This window comes from Humulus lupulus, chromosome 6 (genome assembly GCF_963169125.1).
Source record: "Humulus lupulus chromosome 6, drHumLupu1.1, whole genome shotgun sequence".
Lineage (NCBI taxonomy): Eukaryota > Viridiplantae > Streptophyta > Magnoliopsida > Rosales > Cannabaceae > Humulus > Humulus lupulus.
In genome coordinates this window covers 18,896,379-18,914,435 of record NC_084798.1, presented here as the reverse complement: position 1 = coordinate 18,914,435, position 18,057 = coordinate 18,896,379, and the positions used below count along the sequence as shown (strand labels likewise).

The 18,057-nt window shown below is 33.6% G+C and overlaps 1 protein-coding gene across 1 annotated transcript; it reads left to right on the top strand.

Moving 5' to 3' along the window:
* The first annotated feature begins 6,982 nt into the window (after positions 1-6,982).
* Positions 6,983-12,964, top strand: LOC133781801 (protein CHROMATIN REMODELING 35-like). Its single transcript, XM_062220879.1, has 6 exons — positions 6,983-7,271; positions 8,267-8,817; positions 8,906-9,094; positions 9,499-9,657; positions 10,799-12,552; positions 12,655-12,964. The coding sequence occupies exons 1-6, from the start codon at positions 7,256-7,258 to the stop codon at positions 12,656-12,658; spliced, it is 2,673 nt and encodes an 890-aa protein (XP_062076863.1). The 5' UTR covers positions 6,983-7,255; the 3' UTR covers positions 12,659-12,964.
* Positions 12,965-18,057: the final 5,093 nt, after the last annotated feature.

Genomic DNA, 18,057 nt, shown 5'->3' with positions numbered 1-18,057 from the left:
GACCTCCTTTAAATTTCTTATTCTGTCCTTGTCTAAATTGGAAATTCTGGGCCCCTCTTTTGTTGTCATTGTGAAAGCGGCTTTGTTCTTTGTTGAATGGAGTGTCTCTACGAGGCATGCTAGTAGCAGCTTTAGCTTTTGTTATTTTTTCTTCTCTGTGTTCAGCTCTCAAAGCTTTCTCCACAGCCTGAGCATAAGAAAGAGGCCCTGTACGTCCCATATCTACATCTCTAGCCAATTCTGGTTGTAGACCCTCCAGGAAGCGATTCACTCTACTAGTTTCAGTGTTAACCAAGTCTGGTGCAAACTTGGCTAACCGGTCAAATGTCCTGGCGTACTCAGCCACTGATTGATTCCCCTGTTGCAATCTAGTGAACTCACTTACTTTGGCAGTCAACACAGCTTCATTATAAAACTTCTCATTGAAGACCAGTTCAAATTCTGCCCAAGTCATCTGATTCACTTCTCTAGTCTGCTTAACCACTTCCCACCAGATCTTAGCATCCTTTTTAAGTGTATGTGCAGCACAAGAAACTTTTTCCCTGTCACTTAGTTGCATGAACTCAAAGATGTCTTCTAAAGAACTCTTCCAGTCTTGTGCGTCAAGTGGGTCAGTGCTACCTTCAAATACTGGTGGGCGTTGTTTTCGGAACCGTTCATATAATGGTTCCATGGGGTGCACTGCAGGTGGAGCTTGTGGAGGTGTTGGAGTTTCAGTAGGTGGTGTTGGTGCTTGCCTTTGTCGTTGTTCTGCTAACAACTTCTCAATTTGTTCAGCCTGTCTATTCACTACCGCTCGAAGTTGAGCCATTTCTTGTTCATATTTATTGCTGCAAGAGCCTTCAGTAGCCCCAATTCCATGTTCATGATCCATCTGTGTTATTATATATCTTTTAAGACAAAATGTCCATAACTTATGTCATTTAGCCAATAAAGCACATGATGCATGCAACCAGCACATAATAAATGCACACATAAAACTTACAGATGAACTGAGCATTATCCTTTCCTCAATGTGTACATATGAACGGTCTACAAGAACATTTTAACCATGGCGCTCTGATACCAACTTGTAACACCCTCACTTATTTTAGTTAAAAACCATATTTGAGGTGTTACATTTTAAAACTATATCATAATTTATTTCTGCGGAAGTCTGGACATATTTTTTTTTTTTTTTTTTTAAAACTTGAAAACTTATTTCACCTTATTTACATTAAACATAAAGTGTGTCTCAAACATATTATACATAAGTATTAAATAACCCAATTTATTTTCAAAACATAACTTCACACTTTATTACAAACATCTCACTGATAACTGAAATAACCCACAAAAAGGTCGATGTGTTCATATGTACAAATCAGGGTCAGGACCATGCTTCAGTTCTCCTCATATCATTCACATATTTCTTTCTCTACCTGCAACACAAGACAACTGTGAGCCTAAAGCTCAGTAAGCAAAGTAATGCATGCAATGCTAATGATTACCCAATATCAATGGACATATACAACTTCTTTTTAAATTTTGGGCCCCTTAATATTGTGCACACTGTTTGAATTGGTCAATGCCTGCAGGGCTTGTTACACATATAATACAAAATCCCATGGGTTCTCCTCCGGCTAGCCTTCACCACAGTAGGGCACATTAAAAACCTTATTCCATCGTTGCCCCGTCAGGCTCAAGAGTTAAGGCGGCCACACACTGTGGTGTCAATACATATAACAATAACTCATATGGAGGAGAATAAAAACGGAAATATGGCAAACAATATAATTGGTTCAATAAACCTAGCCCAAATTATTGGGCAGCCACTATAAGCCTACTATAGGCATCCGTTTACACTTATTAACACTTTCATTTGCCTTTTCAAAACAGTGGCACTGAACTTAAACTTCTTATTACAACTTTCTTTTATGTTGCACAAAACTTGCAAAGGCATTATATAATTAATCATCATAATATCATGCATGGTCTTATATCATATAATAATTTACCATATCACTATTATGCCATGCATACAAATTTATGATGAAGTGTCACTGTATGTTAATACCACTTACTCACAAAATATTCATATAATGCATACTTTCACATAACACATAATTCTTGTGTTGCAGTTGAGTACTTTACTTACCTTTTGTCCACAATATATTTCACCGTGTAACAAGTGATGTCTTAGGTATTGATGTGCTTATCCTGACAATAGCATGGATTTCTCATCATAATGATGGCAGTAATACATTGAACTCTCATTTAAAAAATACCCATAAGACTTCATATCAAATTTCATACCCAAAACATGCCTAAAATGCCTTAAACCACCTAGATCGAGCATTAGATTTATCTTAGACATTTGGGGAAATTTTGACAGAGTTTCCCCTTAATTTTAGCTATCCTCAAATATCAAAATACACCAATAATCAACATCAATTAACCTGCCATAACCATATATCCCAAATACCAACATGATTCATCATAATGTTATCATATACCGATTTTGATAAAATTCTTATCTCCTAGATCATCACCCAAATTAAATGAGTCTCCACATATATTCAAACATTTATAAACATATATACTCTCTTATAAACTCAATCAAATAACCAAAAATCTTCTTGTACTCCAAGAACCCCAAAAACCTCATAAAACACAAAATTTCACTTACCGAGCAACTTTTCGGCGAAAACAATCTCTTCAAGCTTTTCTAAACCTCAAACCACTTGGAAACCCCAAGAAATATCTTAAAAAGGATAAAACACCATATATAAGTTCTCAGAAAAATTCAAAAACATAGTTTAACTTCCAAGTACAAGAACTTACCATAAAAAGGCTAGAACTAAGCTTAATCTACTTCTTTGGCTTTGCTTTCACTTGGATCTCCTTAGAATTTCTTCAAACCAGCCAAGAAATGGTTTTTGGTTTTCTTTTCTCTCTGTTTTTCAGAATAATGGTCGTGCAAAGTGATAAGGTTTGATGAAAATTCCTTATTTTCAATGATTTAGCCTTATTGTCAAAAGTTGACACCTTTCATCTCATCATTTCACCTTTTGACTTATGAAAACCTTATCACTTCAATAATTTCGACTTAATCATCTGCTAGGCCTATTATCCTTATGTGTAAAACACTCACACCAAACCTTAGGTCCATATGACTTCATACCCAATAGTTATGCTTACCCGATCGAGCGTAGCACACTTATGCTAAGCTCGTTTTGACTTTGCATCCATACCACTGATTATGTATACCTCCCATCAAGAATTGATCTAATGGTTCTAAAACCATTTTTACATCATCAATGAGACCTTAATCCTACCTCGATTACATTTGGTAAATCCATAAATACTCAATTTTACACCGAAATACTAGTAATCGACATTGTACTATTTTCCACTACTTAACCTATTTTGCCTTCTATATCTCACTTTCAACACTTAATTCCATGCCTTGTCCATATTTTTCATACTTTCTTATATCTTGAGCACATCAAACACCCATAAAAGACAACTCAAATGCCACAAGGTTAATAATATTGAGCATACATATAGACATCACATACACAACTTTTATACTTATACATGAAAACACTTATAAGAATATGCATATGCTCAAATTATACATATTGTATGATATGTAATGCAATGCAATCATGTGATTATTGGCTATATATATCAAAATAATGTGGGTGCTACAACCTCAACAAACATCAATATCATTGACCAACTTGCAGCCATTCAAAGGCCCATTTCCAAGTGCCCTTCAGCAGCTCCAACGGCCAGGCCCAGCCCAACGCCTCCTCCAGCCTTCAACCATCCCAGCGGCCCAATTCACCCCAGCCAGCCACCTACGTGGCGTGCTCCCATTGGCTGGGAGTGGGTCAAAACCCTCATCTGCCACAGCCGCTTTCAACCTATATTTTGTGGGTATTGGGCCTTGCAAAATTACCATTTTGAGCTTTAAAGCTCATCTTTTTTGGTGTTTTTGAAAAAGGGCATTTGACCATACACCAAAATAACTAGGTTAATATTTATAATAAGATTTGATTTTTCAAAATCATATTTTATTATTAATATTTCAGATTTATTTTGTAAACCCCAAATTATTGTTTAATTTATTTTTAGTCATTTTCTCCATCTATAAATAGGGACACTTTCTTCACATTTTCTATGTAATTTTTAGGTAGCAAAACTCTACCAAATTTTAGTCTCATTTCTAATATTTTCTCTCTAGAATTTCATGAGAATATCTAGCATAATAGGCTAACCTTCTTGGGAAGGTTAGGATGATCCTATATGCACTATGACTTTGTTTGGTATTTTTGATACACCATGTGCTTAAAGTTTATATATTTGAGTGATTTATTTTCTTTCATCTCTACTTCTTCATCTTGTTATTTATATTTATGTTTACTAATAGTATATAGATTTTGTCATGCACTTTCTATGTATTATCAAATTAGTGAAAATAATATAGATAATATCTTTATCATTTTCTCCATCTCATTCATATATATTCACTTTTACTAAAATCTATATAGAATTAGTCATGCTCTTTCTATGTATTTTATAAATAGTAAAAGTAATATTTGTGTTAGGTTTTATGTCCAATCTTTTATTGCATTATTGCCAATGGTATAATGTCATTTTTAGATTTCTCATAAGATTTATCTCATCTTTCCATGGTAAAGAATAATAATCACTTGAATACATTTTTGTAAAATATATTTGTGCTTTAATGTTAAATCTTCCAAATGAATAGTTGGGATGTGAACTTCTCATTTGTATAACTTTTGTGAATCAAATATCCAAATAAATAAGTATGCATATTGGTGACTCTTGATCCTTCCTACTTGTTACCTATTGTTACATCACACTTTATTCTATCTTTATTTCTAATCTTTAAATTTCAAAAACAACAAAAATATCATTTGTTCTATTTTCCTCACATTATTTATCTCTAACATTTATTTATTGATTAATTTTATTTCTTTGTCTCCTTGTGGAATCGACCGCCCGATCTATACTACGACAACTGCTAAGTGAAAGTCACGTTTGGGCGTTAAACAGTAGTTGATACACTGGGCTTCTTGGGCGCCATAATGGTAGGATGGTAATGTGTTTCTTCTATTCAGGCTCTCAGTGAAAGCACAAAAAATGTTGACCATGATTTTGGCCAACTGCGAGTAGACGCAAAAACAACAATAATCCTAGTAGCCTTGAAGAGAAAATAAAACGACACGACCAATTTTATAATGGTTCAGCCCCAGTTTATTGGTAATAGCCTAATCCACTTTGAGTTGTAATATATGAACTTATACTTAAGATCAAATAAACCTGAGCCAACTGAGTTTCTTAAGAATAAGTCAAAAAATACAATGTTTCTATCTCTAAGTTCTCTGAGAAAATGTCTCAAGAAATCTCCCAGTCAAAGTTTCAAAAAGTCCCCTCAAATGATGCGATGAGCTTTTTATTTATAAGCTCATAGATCGTACATGAAATATCTCCCGTTTTGACTGAGTCCTTGGTTGTTTTAACCAATTTTAAATAAAATAATAGACAAATCCAGATTACAACAACGTGGCTACTACTTCGGGATATCTGAGAGATTCGCGCGGTAGTTACAAGCAATTCAGGTTGTAGTTGTTATTGAGATTCGTAAAAAAGTCATTGGGCAGCTAACTCTTAAGACTCTGACATATCCGGTCGGTTAAATCTTCCTTTTGATGTAGTTGGTCAGGTAAACATCCCTTCTGATGTTGCTGGTCGGGTAAGACACTCCATGCCCAAGTAAATTCTTACCTGGTCGGGTAAATCACCTCCTGACTAGATTAAACCATATTTTTGGCCCATGTTCTTCCGACCAGTGAAATGATGACTCTGCAGGTCATCTTCTAACCCTTAGACTTCTCTTGGCCAATACGTTCATTGACCATTATTGTACCACTTGATGCCCATGCATTGCCACGTGTCACTTATGAGTGTCATGTCATTGAACTTAAGTCTTGGGGATAACAAGAATAAAGAAGAATAAGGGAATATGCTTTTTTTATTTGTAATAATTTAGTTTTTCTTTTAAAAAATATTTTAAAACTTAAATGTATTTAAAATGTATTTAAAATAAATTTTAAATAATTTAGTTTTTTATTGAATTTTTTAATAATTTTTCTTTAATTTTTTAAGAACTAATAGAAAAATAGATTTTAATTTTTTTATAATTAAATAGGGCACAATTTGGTAGTTGTCAAAGTTCGGGGGGGGGGCAAAAATGCTAATTATTTTATGCAAATCGTAACATGGGCACAATTTGATAGTATCAATAGTTCAAGTAGAAATTTTAACGGACCATATATTTTAGGATGCACAATTTAGTAGTGTCAAAAATTCCAAAGTCAAAAATGTTATTTATTCTTTTATATATAACTTTTTTTTTTTTATAAAAAAATACCTCAACTTTTGAAACCTATTGGACAAATAGTAATTTTCTCTCCTAAACTATAGCAATTGTAGAGTTTTGCCCCTGAATTATTTTTTGTGGCAAAAATACCCCTCAACTATGAAAATCATTACAAACATGTCATTTTTGTTACACTCTGTTCATTTTTTAAAGCAATTTACAATGTAGCTACATGCCACATGTATAGTTACAGTACAATGATCTATTTAACTAACTGAAGTTAGTAAAAATCAAGTTTATTGACAATAAACATACAAAAATTAATTCTAAAAATGCAGTTACATATTTTTAAAATTTGTCATTTATGTATATATATTTGCCTGATAAGATTATCGAATTCTGCCATATTAACGCAACATCGGTGCTACATGAAAAAATTGTTTAAAAAAATAAAGGAAATGTAATATAATAAATTCATTTATAATAATTGTTTTAGTTCATGAGAAATTTTTGCCCAAAAAAAAAAAATTAGGGCAAAACTCTGCAAAAGCCATAGTTCCGGTTAAATATTACCTAATTATTACACAAGGTAAAAAGTGGAGAGCAGGAAAAGAAAACCGTAATCAATAATCACACTGCTCTGTCTATAACAGACTCAAAAATCTTCACCTCTCTTACTTACACTTGTCCAATTCCATTTCCATTTCCATCGTCGACTAAACCCAAACACACTGCTTCTTCCTCCATTGTTTTCTCTCTCAAATTCTCACCAAAAGAAGGAAAAAAAGAAAAACCCTAAATTATCTCTCTTCGCCGCTCCAGGCTCCAGCTGGGTCATGACCACCATTCTCTGCAGCAAAAATGAGCTCAAATTTTGGTAGAGAAAATTGATCAGATTATCTTTTTCTTCTTAATTTTCTTATTAAATCACTGTTTTTCGGGTGTTGTAGACTACGTTAGATTTTTTCTTTTGCTTTTTGGAATTATTTTGTTTTGGAATATATGAATATTTGTAGTAGTGTAAACAAACATTCTTACATGTATATTATAGCAATTGGGCCACGCGCATGCCTCTGCTGGACCCTTGTTCGCAAGTGCAGTTCTTAAAAATGGCGGAAGTTGCTTCTGAAAATCATTGTAGATATATATTTTTTTTGAGATAAGTTCTTGTTTGAGCTGCATTAGTTTTTAATTTGATTCCGTTGACAATCTGACATTATCATAAATTATTGCACCTTAATGTGATTTGCATCGTTTTGTTTTTTGAGAGTTTGTGATGTTTTAAGTTTGCATATCATTAGGTTTAGAGATAATAAGAACCAACGATTCATGGAGCTTTGACTTTAGGTGCAATATATATGGTGTTACCTTTTAGTCTCTTTGAAAATTATTTATGGCTTTGGTGCTATCTGCGCTGTGATTTACTCTGCCATTCTTTTTTATTTTTGTAAAAATAGATAATGCCCCGAAGAAGTTTCAGAGAATTAGGTATACTCACATGGCATTTTTCCCTTGGGTTTGCAATTAGAACTTTAGGCCTTGTTGAAAATATTTTTCACAAATTTGGTAATTGACTTTTTTAATTTTTTTTCTTTTGTAGATATTTACAATTGTTGTAAATTTTAAAAAATTATACTACATTGTTTTAGAAAAAGAATTCTTAATTTATTGATTCAATACAAACATGAGAAAATGGAATTCTTTATATTTCATTTTTTTTCCGCCTCATCAAAAGTATAGGTGCTTTTACTTTCCTAGCTAGAGTCTTATTTATTTACTTGTGATTTTTAGCATGTAGTGTTATCATTTTAGTATAGTTATTTATGGTTGTAAATTTTGTTATTTTTTTGTGACCTTTGATTTTGTTGTCAGAATTCTACTCTATGGATCATAAACGACCTAGATTTTCTATTGATGGAAAATATGAAGATGGCACAGCCTTCACTTCGAGTTTGGGTGATGAAACTGTGCTGAAGAAACCAAAACCTACTTCGCCAAAAGTAATAGATTTTTCTGATCCCTTTGCCATTCAGAAGATGATTGATCGGTTAGATTGTGGTAAGTTTGGAAGTGTCACGAAAGATATAGAAGCCCTTTTTGCTCCAAAGATGCAAACTTTGTACCCGTATTTTGAAAAGTACCCAACACTTCTTAATCAGTACTTTGATTTGAAAAAGGACAAGGTTGATGATGATGGGGCTTCTAAGTTGGCAAATCAACAACCAACTCCGTTGGCCATAGCACGTGACAATGTCATTGATTTGGAGGATGATTGTGTCACTAGTGGCACACCAACAACATCATTGGCTATCATAACTATTGATTCTGATGAGGAAGACAAAAAAGATTACACACCTTCATATCATTTTCTAAATGTTTCCTTAAATCAACAACCTGGAGAAATTTTCACCAAGGAAATAGAGGTAATTTATGATTCATATGTTGTGGAAATAGAGGTAGCTTGACATTTGATCACATCTGTCAAAATTAATGCTAGGGATGTTGCTGCAGGTTAGGAAACTTACAGATAGAAAACATGTAGAAGATGCTATTCTTTGTGGAAAAACTGATGCTGAAATTAAGACAGATAGTGGTGTTTATCTTGGTGTAGAAGATGATGGTGATCATGACAGTAGTCCTGAGGATGATGGGCTTGAGAATATTTGGAATGAAATGTCAATGGCATTAGAAGTTTCCAAGGTATCATTACAAAAATTAATTGCAATAGGAAATGGACTGTTTTCAGTATATATGGTTCTTGAAAATTTAATATTTTGGTTTTTGTTTTCTACTTTGTAATTTGTTTCAAGACTTCTTTTCTTTGTTTTTATATGGTCCATGTCTTTTAAATGTTTCGGGGTAGTACACAAAACCGGCACTCCTTCAAATTAGATAATTTAAAGTATCTGTGTATGCTTCCAAAATCTACATTTTGAAAAGCATGGGGAGCTAAAGGGTAAAACTGACAGAAAAACTTGGACGATCTTTTCTCTGTCCTATGTTCAGTGCTTACTCTAAAATGTTTCATTGCTTTGCAAACTTTCACATATATAATTTTTTTTAAATTAGTAAGTTTATTTTTTCTGTTATGATGCTGCTTGTAGGATGTTGCTACAGATCCTTCATCAGGTGAACGAGAGAAAGAAAAAAATGAATCCTGTGATCATTCTTTTGTCTTAAAGGATGATATTGGGTACGTTTGCCGGATTTGTGGAGTTATTGACAAAGAAATCGAAAAAATATTTGAGTTCCAGTACATGAAGGTAACCTTTAGTTATGAGCATTCACGTTCATTGCTACATGTAAATGCATTTGTTTCACATAGGGTCTCAAAACTGGATTGTCCCTTCTGTTTGCAACCTATCATGAGAAAAGATAACCTGAAGCTTTTGCAGAACAGTTGTTAGAAAATTGATGTTTGATAAACAATGGCTCAGTTTTCTGTTTATAATACTAGCTTCTCTAATGGCATGTGCAACTAATGTGTAAAAGTTTCTCTCTTATCTAGTTTATTTGCTCATGGAAACTAGATTCCGAACTAGCTTAAATATAAACTTCAGAATATTAAATAATGTTTTATTTATTCATATCCATTTAATCCAATTCAAGACTTTTCTTAAATTTTGGTCAACTTCAGCTTTTGTGCCTTTCTGAGGGTGAGCCTCTTGGCCTAGGCTACTTATTTCTTAAATTAAGAATATATATTTTTTTTTGTAAAACAACATGTGCAATATAGTTTATATATTTGTGAGTTTAGTTTTTAATTTTGTTCCGTTTCCAATGGGAGTTTAACTTAAGACCCCACTGGCCCCAAACTGGCAACGTGCCTGTAATAACTGAACTATTCATAGTCTATTTCCTAGGGGTCATTTGTGAAGTGTATAAAGTTAACAATGATAATCTGAAGGAGCACTCAATATTTTAGTTACCTGTTACCAAAAGTTTATCAAACTCTTCATGCTATTCTAAAGCATTTCCTTCTAAAAAAAAATAACAGATTTTCCCAGATATTTCTGCTCGGGAAATTTAGGCTTCGCTATGTTTGAAGTAAACTGATTTCCTCTAATTGCTTCTATTGGTCTGTATTTTTCCTAGTTCACACTATTGCTAGCGTTTTCATGTACAGTTAGCAAAAACAGATGAAATTATAGATTAAAAATTTGAACAGTCAACAAAAAGCAGCAAATTTGGAAAATCAAAACTGTTGTCAGTGATAGTTTGGTCTTTGTATTAGTGTCATATCATTTCTGTGCTTTTTTCTTCAAATATTTAAATCTTTTGCACTATTGGTTTTGTTTCCAATAGTTGTGTAGTTTAATTCTGCAGTAAATTTGTCTTGAATTCCTTTTTTTATATTCAACATGTCCTCTTATTTCATCATGCTATTTAATCATCTTATTGCAGGTGAAAAGCTCTCGTACTTACGTGACTGACTCTCGTAGATCAAAAGACAGAGAATCAGCTGGAATAGATGGACTTAACTTATCTGATGACGATTTGATAATTGATGAAGTGTATGCCCACCCCAGGCATATGAAGCAAATGAAACCTCACCAAGTGGAGGGTTTCAATTTTCTCATCAGCAATTTGGTGGGTGATAATCCTGGGGGTTGCATCTTGGCCCATGCGCCTGGATCAGGAAAGACATTCATGATAATCAGTTTTGTTCAAAGTTTCCTCGCCAAGTATCCGAGTGCCAGACCCCTAGTTATTCTTCCCAAAGGAATCCTGAGCACATGGAAGAAAGAGTTCCAGAGATGGCAGATAGAGGATATTCCATTGTTTGACTTTTACACTGTGAAAGCAGATAACCGATACCAGCAATTAGAGGTATTGAAACAGTGGGTAGAAAAGAAAAGCATCCTTTTCTTGGGTTACAAACAGTTTTCCTCAATTATTTGTGATCTGGAAAACAGTGAGGCATCAACTTCGTGTTGTGAGATACTGCTTAGGGCTCCATCAATTCTTATTCTCGACGAAGGACATACTCCAAGAAATGAGAATACAGATGTCTTGCAATCTCTGGCCAAGGTGCAGACACCCAGGAAAGTAGTGCTTTCAGGAACACTTTATCAGAACCATGTCAAAGAGGTGTTCAATGTCTTGAATCTTGTTCGACCGAAGTTTTTGAGAATGGAAACATCTCGTCCCATTGTCAAGCGTATCATGAGTAAGGTTGTTATATCGGGTATTAGGAAGAACATCAAAAGTGGTGGTGATGCGGTTTTCTATGATTTAGTGGAGGATACTCTACAGAAAGATACAGATTTCAGAAGGAAAGTGTCAGTTATACACGACCTGCGTGAGATGACCAGCAAAGTCCTTCACTACTATAAAGGTGATTTTCTGGATGAGCTACCTGGACTAATTGATTTCACAGTAGTACTCAACCTCAGCTCCAAGCAGGAACGAGAAGTTGGAAAAATAAAAAAGTTATCAAGAAAGTTCAAAGCAAGTTCGGTTGGAAGTGCTGTTTATCTGCATCCCAAGTTACAATCATTTTCTGATAACTGGACCGCATCTGATGACAAGATGGATGAGTTGCTAGAACAAATAGACTTAGAAGATGGAGTAAAGGCGAAGTTTTTTCTAAATATGCTAAGTTTGTGCGAGGCTAAGAAGGAGAAGCTGCTGGTTTTCAGTCAGTACCTAGTACCTTTGAAATTTTTAGAGAGATTAGCTATAAAAGCGAAGGGTTGGTGTACTGGAAGGGAAATGTTTGTCATCTCAGGTGAGTCAAGTAGCGAGCAACGAGAGTGGTCTATGGAACGCTTCAACAACTCCTCAACTGCCAAGGTTTTCTTTGGTTCAATTAAAGCATGTGGAGAGGGAATTTCTCTTGTTGGAGCATCAAGAATTATAATTCTAGATGTTCACTTGAATCCATCCGTGACCCGTCAAGCCATTGGGCGTGCATTTCGTCCAGGGCAGACAAAGAAAGTGGTCACATATAGATTGGTCGCTGCTAACTCGCCTGAAGAGGAAGACCATCACGCTTGTTTCAAAAAGGAATTGATCTCCAAGATGTGGTTCGAATGGAACGAATACTGCGGGTATCGGGATTTCAAAGTGCAGACTGTCGATGTCAAGGACTGTGACGATGAGTTCTTGGAAGACAGTCGGGCCCTGGCGGAGAATATAAAGGTTCTGTACAAAAGGTTAGTACCCTCATGCTTCCTTCTAACCTCTCTTGATTTCCTATTGATTAAATACTTTGATTGTTTATTCATAACTTTGTTTATGTACATTTTCTTTTCCAGGTAGTTCCTGCTATAATGTACAAAAGTGAGACTCTAGTTTAAACTGAGGTAGTTTTCTAATTTCAGCTCACTAACTTGGAATAAAAGTGTACATGAGTTTTAGTTGTTGAAAGTTCTTTAGGGGAAATAGTTTTGTAAGGTCAATGTGATACCAAAGGTTATTGAAGTGTGTAACATCCACTTGTAACTTCAACTTATTGGAATCACACTACTTTGCAGCTGTACATTCTTATCTTCCATTTAAAATTTTCTCAGAAACCTCATGAAAGTTGTTTTAAGAAAAACAACCAGAGGTCCTTTTATTTTGTTATGTAAGGCAAAGTATAATTTTTTTCTTTTTTAATTACATCAAACCTAAGGAGTAAAAAATGATTACTAATATGGTTATTTTTTTAGAAAAAAATAAAAAAACCATATTACTAAAATGGATATATATTTAATTCTAAGTCCCACACGGCCATTGAATGCATATTCCATGTTTAGGTTTCGGTATATTTTGTTATAAAAATTAAATTCTTTTATTCATAAAATTGATTAAAAAGTAAATACAGTACCGTAACTACTTTCACTTTTACCCATAATTTTAACCTTTTATTATAATACCCATCATTTGGTATACGAAATACAAATTAGATGATTTATTGCAAGCAATTATAGTATTCAAATATCCAAGTGAACTTGGTGTAAAGATTAAGGAGACTAATGAATTGTTTTTAGAGTGGTTATACTAAATTGAAATATTTTTATTTTGGTTAATGATAGGGAGGGTACCATTATTGGTCTATCGAATGCTCAATTTGAAGTAGTGATGAGAGAAGACAACACAAAGGTGTTATTCAATGAAACTGGGTATGGTCACTTTCTGCTTCAATACCACAAGATGGTTTTGTTGCTCACACATGTTTTGAATAATATCTTTTCCAAGTACTACCAGTTTAGATACTTGTTCTAAGATGAAGGCATTGCTTGAGTCTCTTGAAATTGTTAGAAGATATGATGAGAATTTGTTGAACTTCTTAGAAGATGAAGTTAAGTAGGTACAAAAAAAGAGATCAAAGAGTTGACAAAGTTGAGTCTACACTATGAGGAAGAAAAATAATAGGTTGAAACAAAAGTTTTCTTTTTCTTTATTTTTACTAAAAATAAATTTGCTTGTAAAGATCGTTTAGATATTTAAGGACAAAATATTTTTTTCCTCTCGAACTATAGTACTTGTAGACTTTTGCCTTCTGAATTTTTCACTTGGCAAAAATACCCTTGATCTATAGCATTTGTAGAGTTTTGTCCCTTCCATAAAAAATAGTAATAGTTTGATGATGTGACAGTTAAAAAAATATTTAAAAATATTTTTTTATTAATAAATTGATTTTAAATTATAAAAAAGAAATAAAAATCATTTTAAAAAATAAAAACTTATTTTAAATTTATTAAATTATTTAAAATCCAATAAATAAAAAATCAATAAACATATAAAATTTAATCCAAATATAATTTAAAAAAAAAACTAAAATCAATATTTCTAAACTAAATTAAATTAAAAACTCAACAAAATCTATATTTCCAATGCAGATAATTAAACACATTTAGAAAAAAAATCAAGTAAAAAATTAAAGATTTTAGTTTAGTTTAGTTCAAAGTATAATTTAGTTTGGAATTGAGCTTAGTTTTTTTTAAAATTATATTTGGATTAAATATTATTTATGTTTAGTGATTTTTTATTTATTGGATTTATATAGTTTAATAAATTTAAAGATAATTTTTATTTATTTTTTCTAATTTAAAATCAATTAAATAATAAAAATATTTTTTTAACTATCACGCAAGGAAGCTGATATTATTTTGGACGAAATGAGCAAAAATCTACGAGTGTTATAGTTCGGGGAATGGGAAGGGGGAAGCATTTTCTCCGATATTTAATTTTAGTTAATTTAGAATCAATCCGAGAATTGACTTTCTTATGATATTCTAAGAGACAATGTTGTGTATCAAGCTGTTGGGGCTGGAATTCTAGTGGGTTTGACAAAGGGTTCAAGAACCCTGCAACCTTCGATTAGGTGGCTGAAGTGATTAACTTGACTCCACAAATTGAGTATTCTTTATTAATGTTATTTTCTTTGTATCTTATTGTGTACCCTATATATATATATATATATATATTAATGGATTCTTGTAATGAGTAGTAACTTGTTGTGTGAGGTTCGTTTAGAGACAAAACATATGAAATGTCTCATGATTTCATACTAATTTTTGCTCTAAAAAAAGCTAGTTAGGGATTTTAGTACAACCTTTTAAACTACTTACTATTTTGGTTATAAATTTCTTTATAAATATTATAATCATACTTTTACCTTAAATAATCTTACTTAATAGATTTTTATATTATGTTATAAAATAGAACTTAAGAGTTAAGGAAGACATTTTTTTTTTAAATATTTAACTTTATAATTATATAGTGTTAACGTCATTTTTCGTGAACTTAAATCTGAAGAGCACTAAATAAAGATTCAGAAAATAAGAGATGAACAGTAGGATTTTTATGTGGTTCAGCAGTTAAAATCTGCCCAGTCCACGAGTCAATATTATTGATTCGTAATACTTTCTCAAAACTTTCTCAGAGCAATTCAACAGAGTTTTTTCAGTACCATATTGTGTGTGTCTTTATAGGCCTGGTTAGAAGAATATATTCCACTAATTCAAGGAAGTTACAATCAATTATACATATTTGAAATAAATATAAATAAATATATTAAATGCATAATATCTCATGATAATTGAGATTTAATACTAGATTACAACAAACAAGCTTGATACTTAAGCTCGACCCTTTTAAACTTGTGCTCGATCGCCAACAAGAACAAGTAAGAAATTATGCAAATTTTTACAAGTGTTCAGTCACATCTTGTTATCTTCGAGCTTACGTTTTACAAGCCTATATTTCGAGACTCATTTATGACTGTCAAAATTTGGGTGTAACACATAATATTCCATTATTTTTACAAATATAGTAGGCCATATTTGAGCTCCTTAATGACCTTTCTTTAATTATATTATAACTAGAAAACATAACCGCGCTTCGCGCAGTCTTTTGTAATTGAGAGAGAGAGATTGAATACCTTGAAACTTGAATTATTGATTATTGCTCACTTGACTAATTGAGAGCCAAATCATGAAGCTAAATAAATTCTTAAGCAAATTAATATTATGTTTATATGTATTGATATTTTTAATTGTTAAGATATTCTAGTTTTGAATTTGAAATTTTTTAAACAGCTCTTTAAATAAAATTTTAATCAAATTAATATCATGTGTATATATATTGATGTGTATATTTATTAATATTTTTAATTGTTAATATATTTTGGTTTGGAATTTGAAATTTTACCTTTTTATTTTTTATTTTTTTATAAAGTTAGATATTTAAGTATTAATTAATAGTTCTTTATGTTTTTTTTATCTATAGATATATGCTATTTTTAAACTACATTTTTTAAAACACATATATCTAAAATAAAACAATATTTACGTAAAATACATTACTTCATTAATTTAAATAATATTTTTTTTTAATGTATTAATTTATATATAGGCGTAGTTAGTAGTTACGTTTTTTTTATTACTATATTTTTTAAATGTGTGAAGAAGAAAATAAATAGAGTGTTTTGGAGCAATTTTAGTTTTTTAAACGATTAAAATATATAGAGTAAATAATAATATTTCATTGAAGTTCTCCCTTGTATAATATACAAGTAATGCTAGATATACACTCTCATTGCACACACTTATTACACACTGTTACACTCAGATTTCGAGCTATGTTAATTATGACCTCGAAAGTTGGATTCGCAAATAAGTGGACTCATAAGGTTGGAAACATGCTCCAGGATTGTATGTCGAGCTTGCAGGATATAGACGACCTCGAAGTATTCATGATCTCGAAAGATAGCTTCGGGAACACACTCATCTTCAGGGACGACTTCGGATCAGGGGTCCCGAGCTCGACGCACATACGATCTCGAAAGTCGTGTGGCCTCGGGAGATATTCCTAGCTCGATAGATGACGGGAAACCTGGGAGGCTAAAACCTTAGAGATACGCGATAACCACCTTGAATATCTACAAGTGTTATAAATATGAGATGTAATCCTCATTTATTATTGTAAATCCCCTAGAATCGTGGGATATTATTTGGTCAGTTATACGTCTCCTGGTCTTCAGGGGATGTTTCCTTTTATATCTGAATATAGGCATTTAAAGCCATTTATTTTATTTATACAAAAAGAGTAACTACCCAAAATATGTGGGATAGTATTCTACAGCCTTCTCTATAAAGAGAGAGGTCATGCATCATTGTAAAGGACCGAAATTCTGATCCTTGAGAGAAAACTCTGGAGAATTCATTCTTGAAGAATTCCTAGAGATAATCTTGAGTTTAATAACAAAGACTCGTGGACTAGGCAGATTTAACTGCTGAACCACGTAAAAATCGTGTGTTTACATTGTTTTATTTCAATTGGCCATTATTAACTATTGTTTATGTGCTCTTCTTTCACTGTTTGACGAAAAACGGCGTCAACAGTTTGGTGCTTTCATTGAGAGCCTTAAGCGTTCATCCCTGAGAAAATCATGGCCACAAACAATCAGAACACCCCTGATGAAAACTACCCAAGGCGTCCTGGAAAACAACCAATGGAGAACCCGGATGCTGAGGAGAGAAGTGGGTCCTCTGATTCCCGGGGACCACCGCCTCCACCAAGGGATGAGGATATGTACTACAATTCTGAGTGTTACGTTCCTATTGTAGAACTGGAAAACCGGCAGTTGAAACAGCTGTTGGCAGAGGCCAACAAACGGAATGAGGAGTTGACTAGGATAGCCGTAGAGGCGCAGGTGGCTTAGCCCCCGCCTCCGCGCGAAAACCAAGTCCCTCCTCCAAGGGACGTGCATGTTCCTCCCCGGAGGCCCCGTGGGCGTCCACGAAAGGATGCTGCCACAAGGAGGCCGACTCAACCTTCGGCGCCAGCAGAGCCATCTGCTCCTCCTAGGCCTCAGAGGAGTACCCGAGCTCGGGTCCCGCCTAACCCGCCTGTGGAAGTGCTTGCAGGAACTGAGAATAACCGAACCCTTGCAGAGGCTCGGACTCAGGTACCTGGTAGCGCACCGAATGCGACTGACCCATCTCGGGCAAATTCAGGACCCTCTAGGCCGCGACAAGGGTGGCAGCCACCGTCGCCTATACGGTTCCCTCCGTCACCCATAAGATATCCTTCGCCGCCCCGTAGAAACACTCAACCTGTTCGAGATCAGGATCAAGGGCGTGCAGGGAATGGACAAGGGAACAGGGAGACTTTCCAAGAGCGGAGAGGCGCTCCATCTGAGAAAATTCAGACGTCTCGGTCTCGCACCG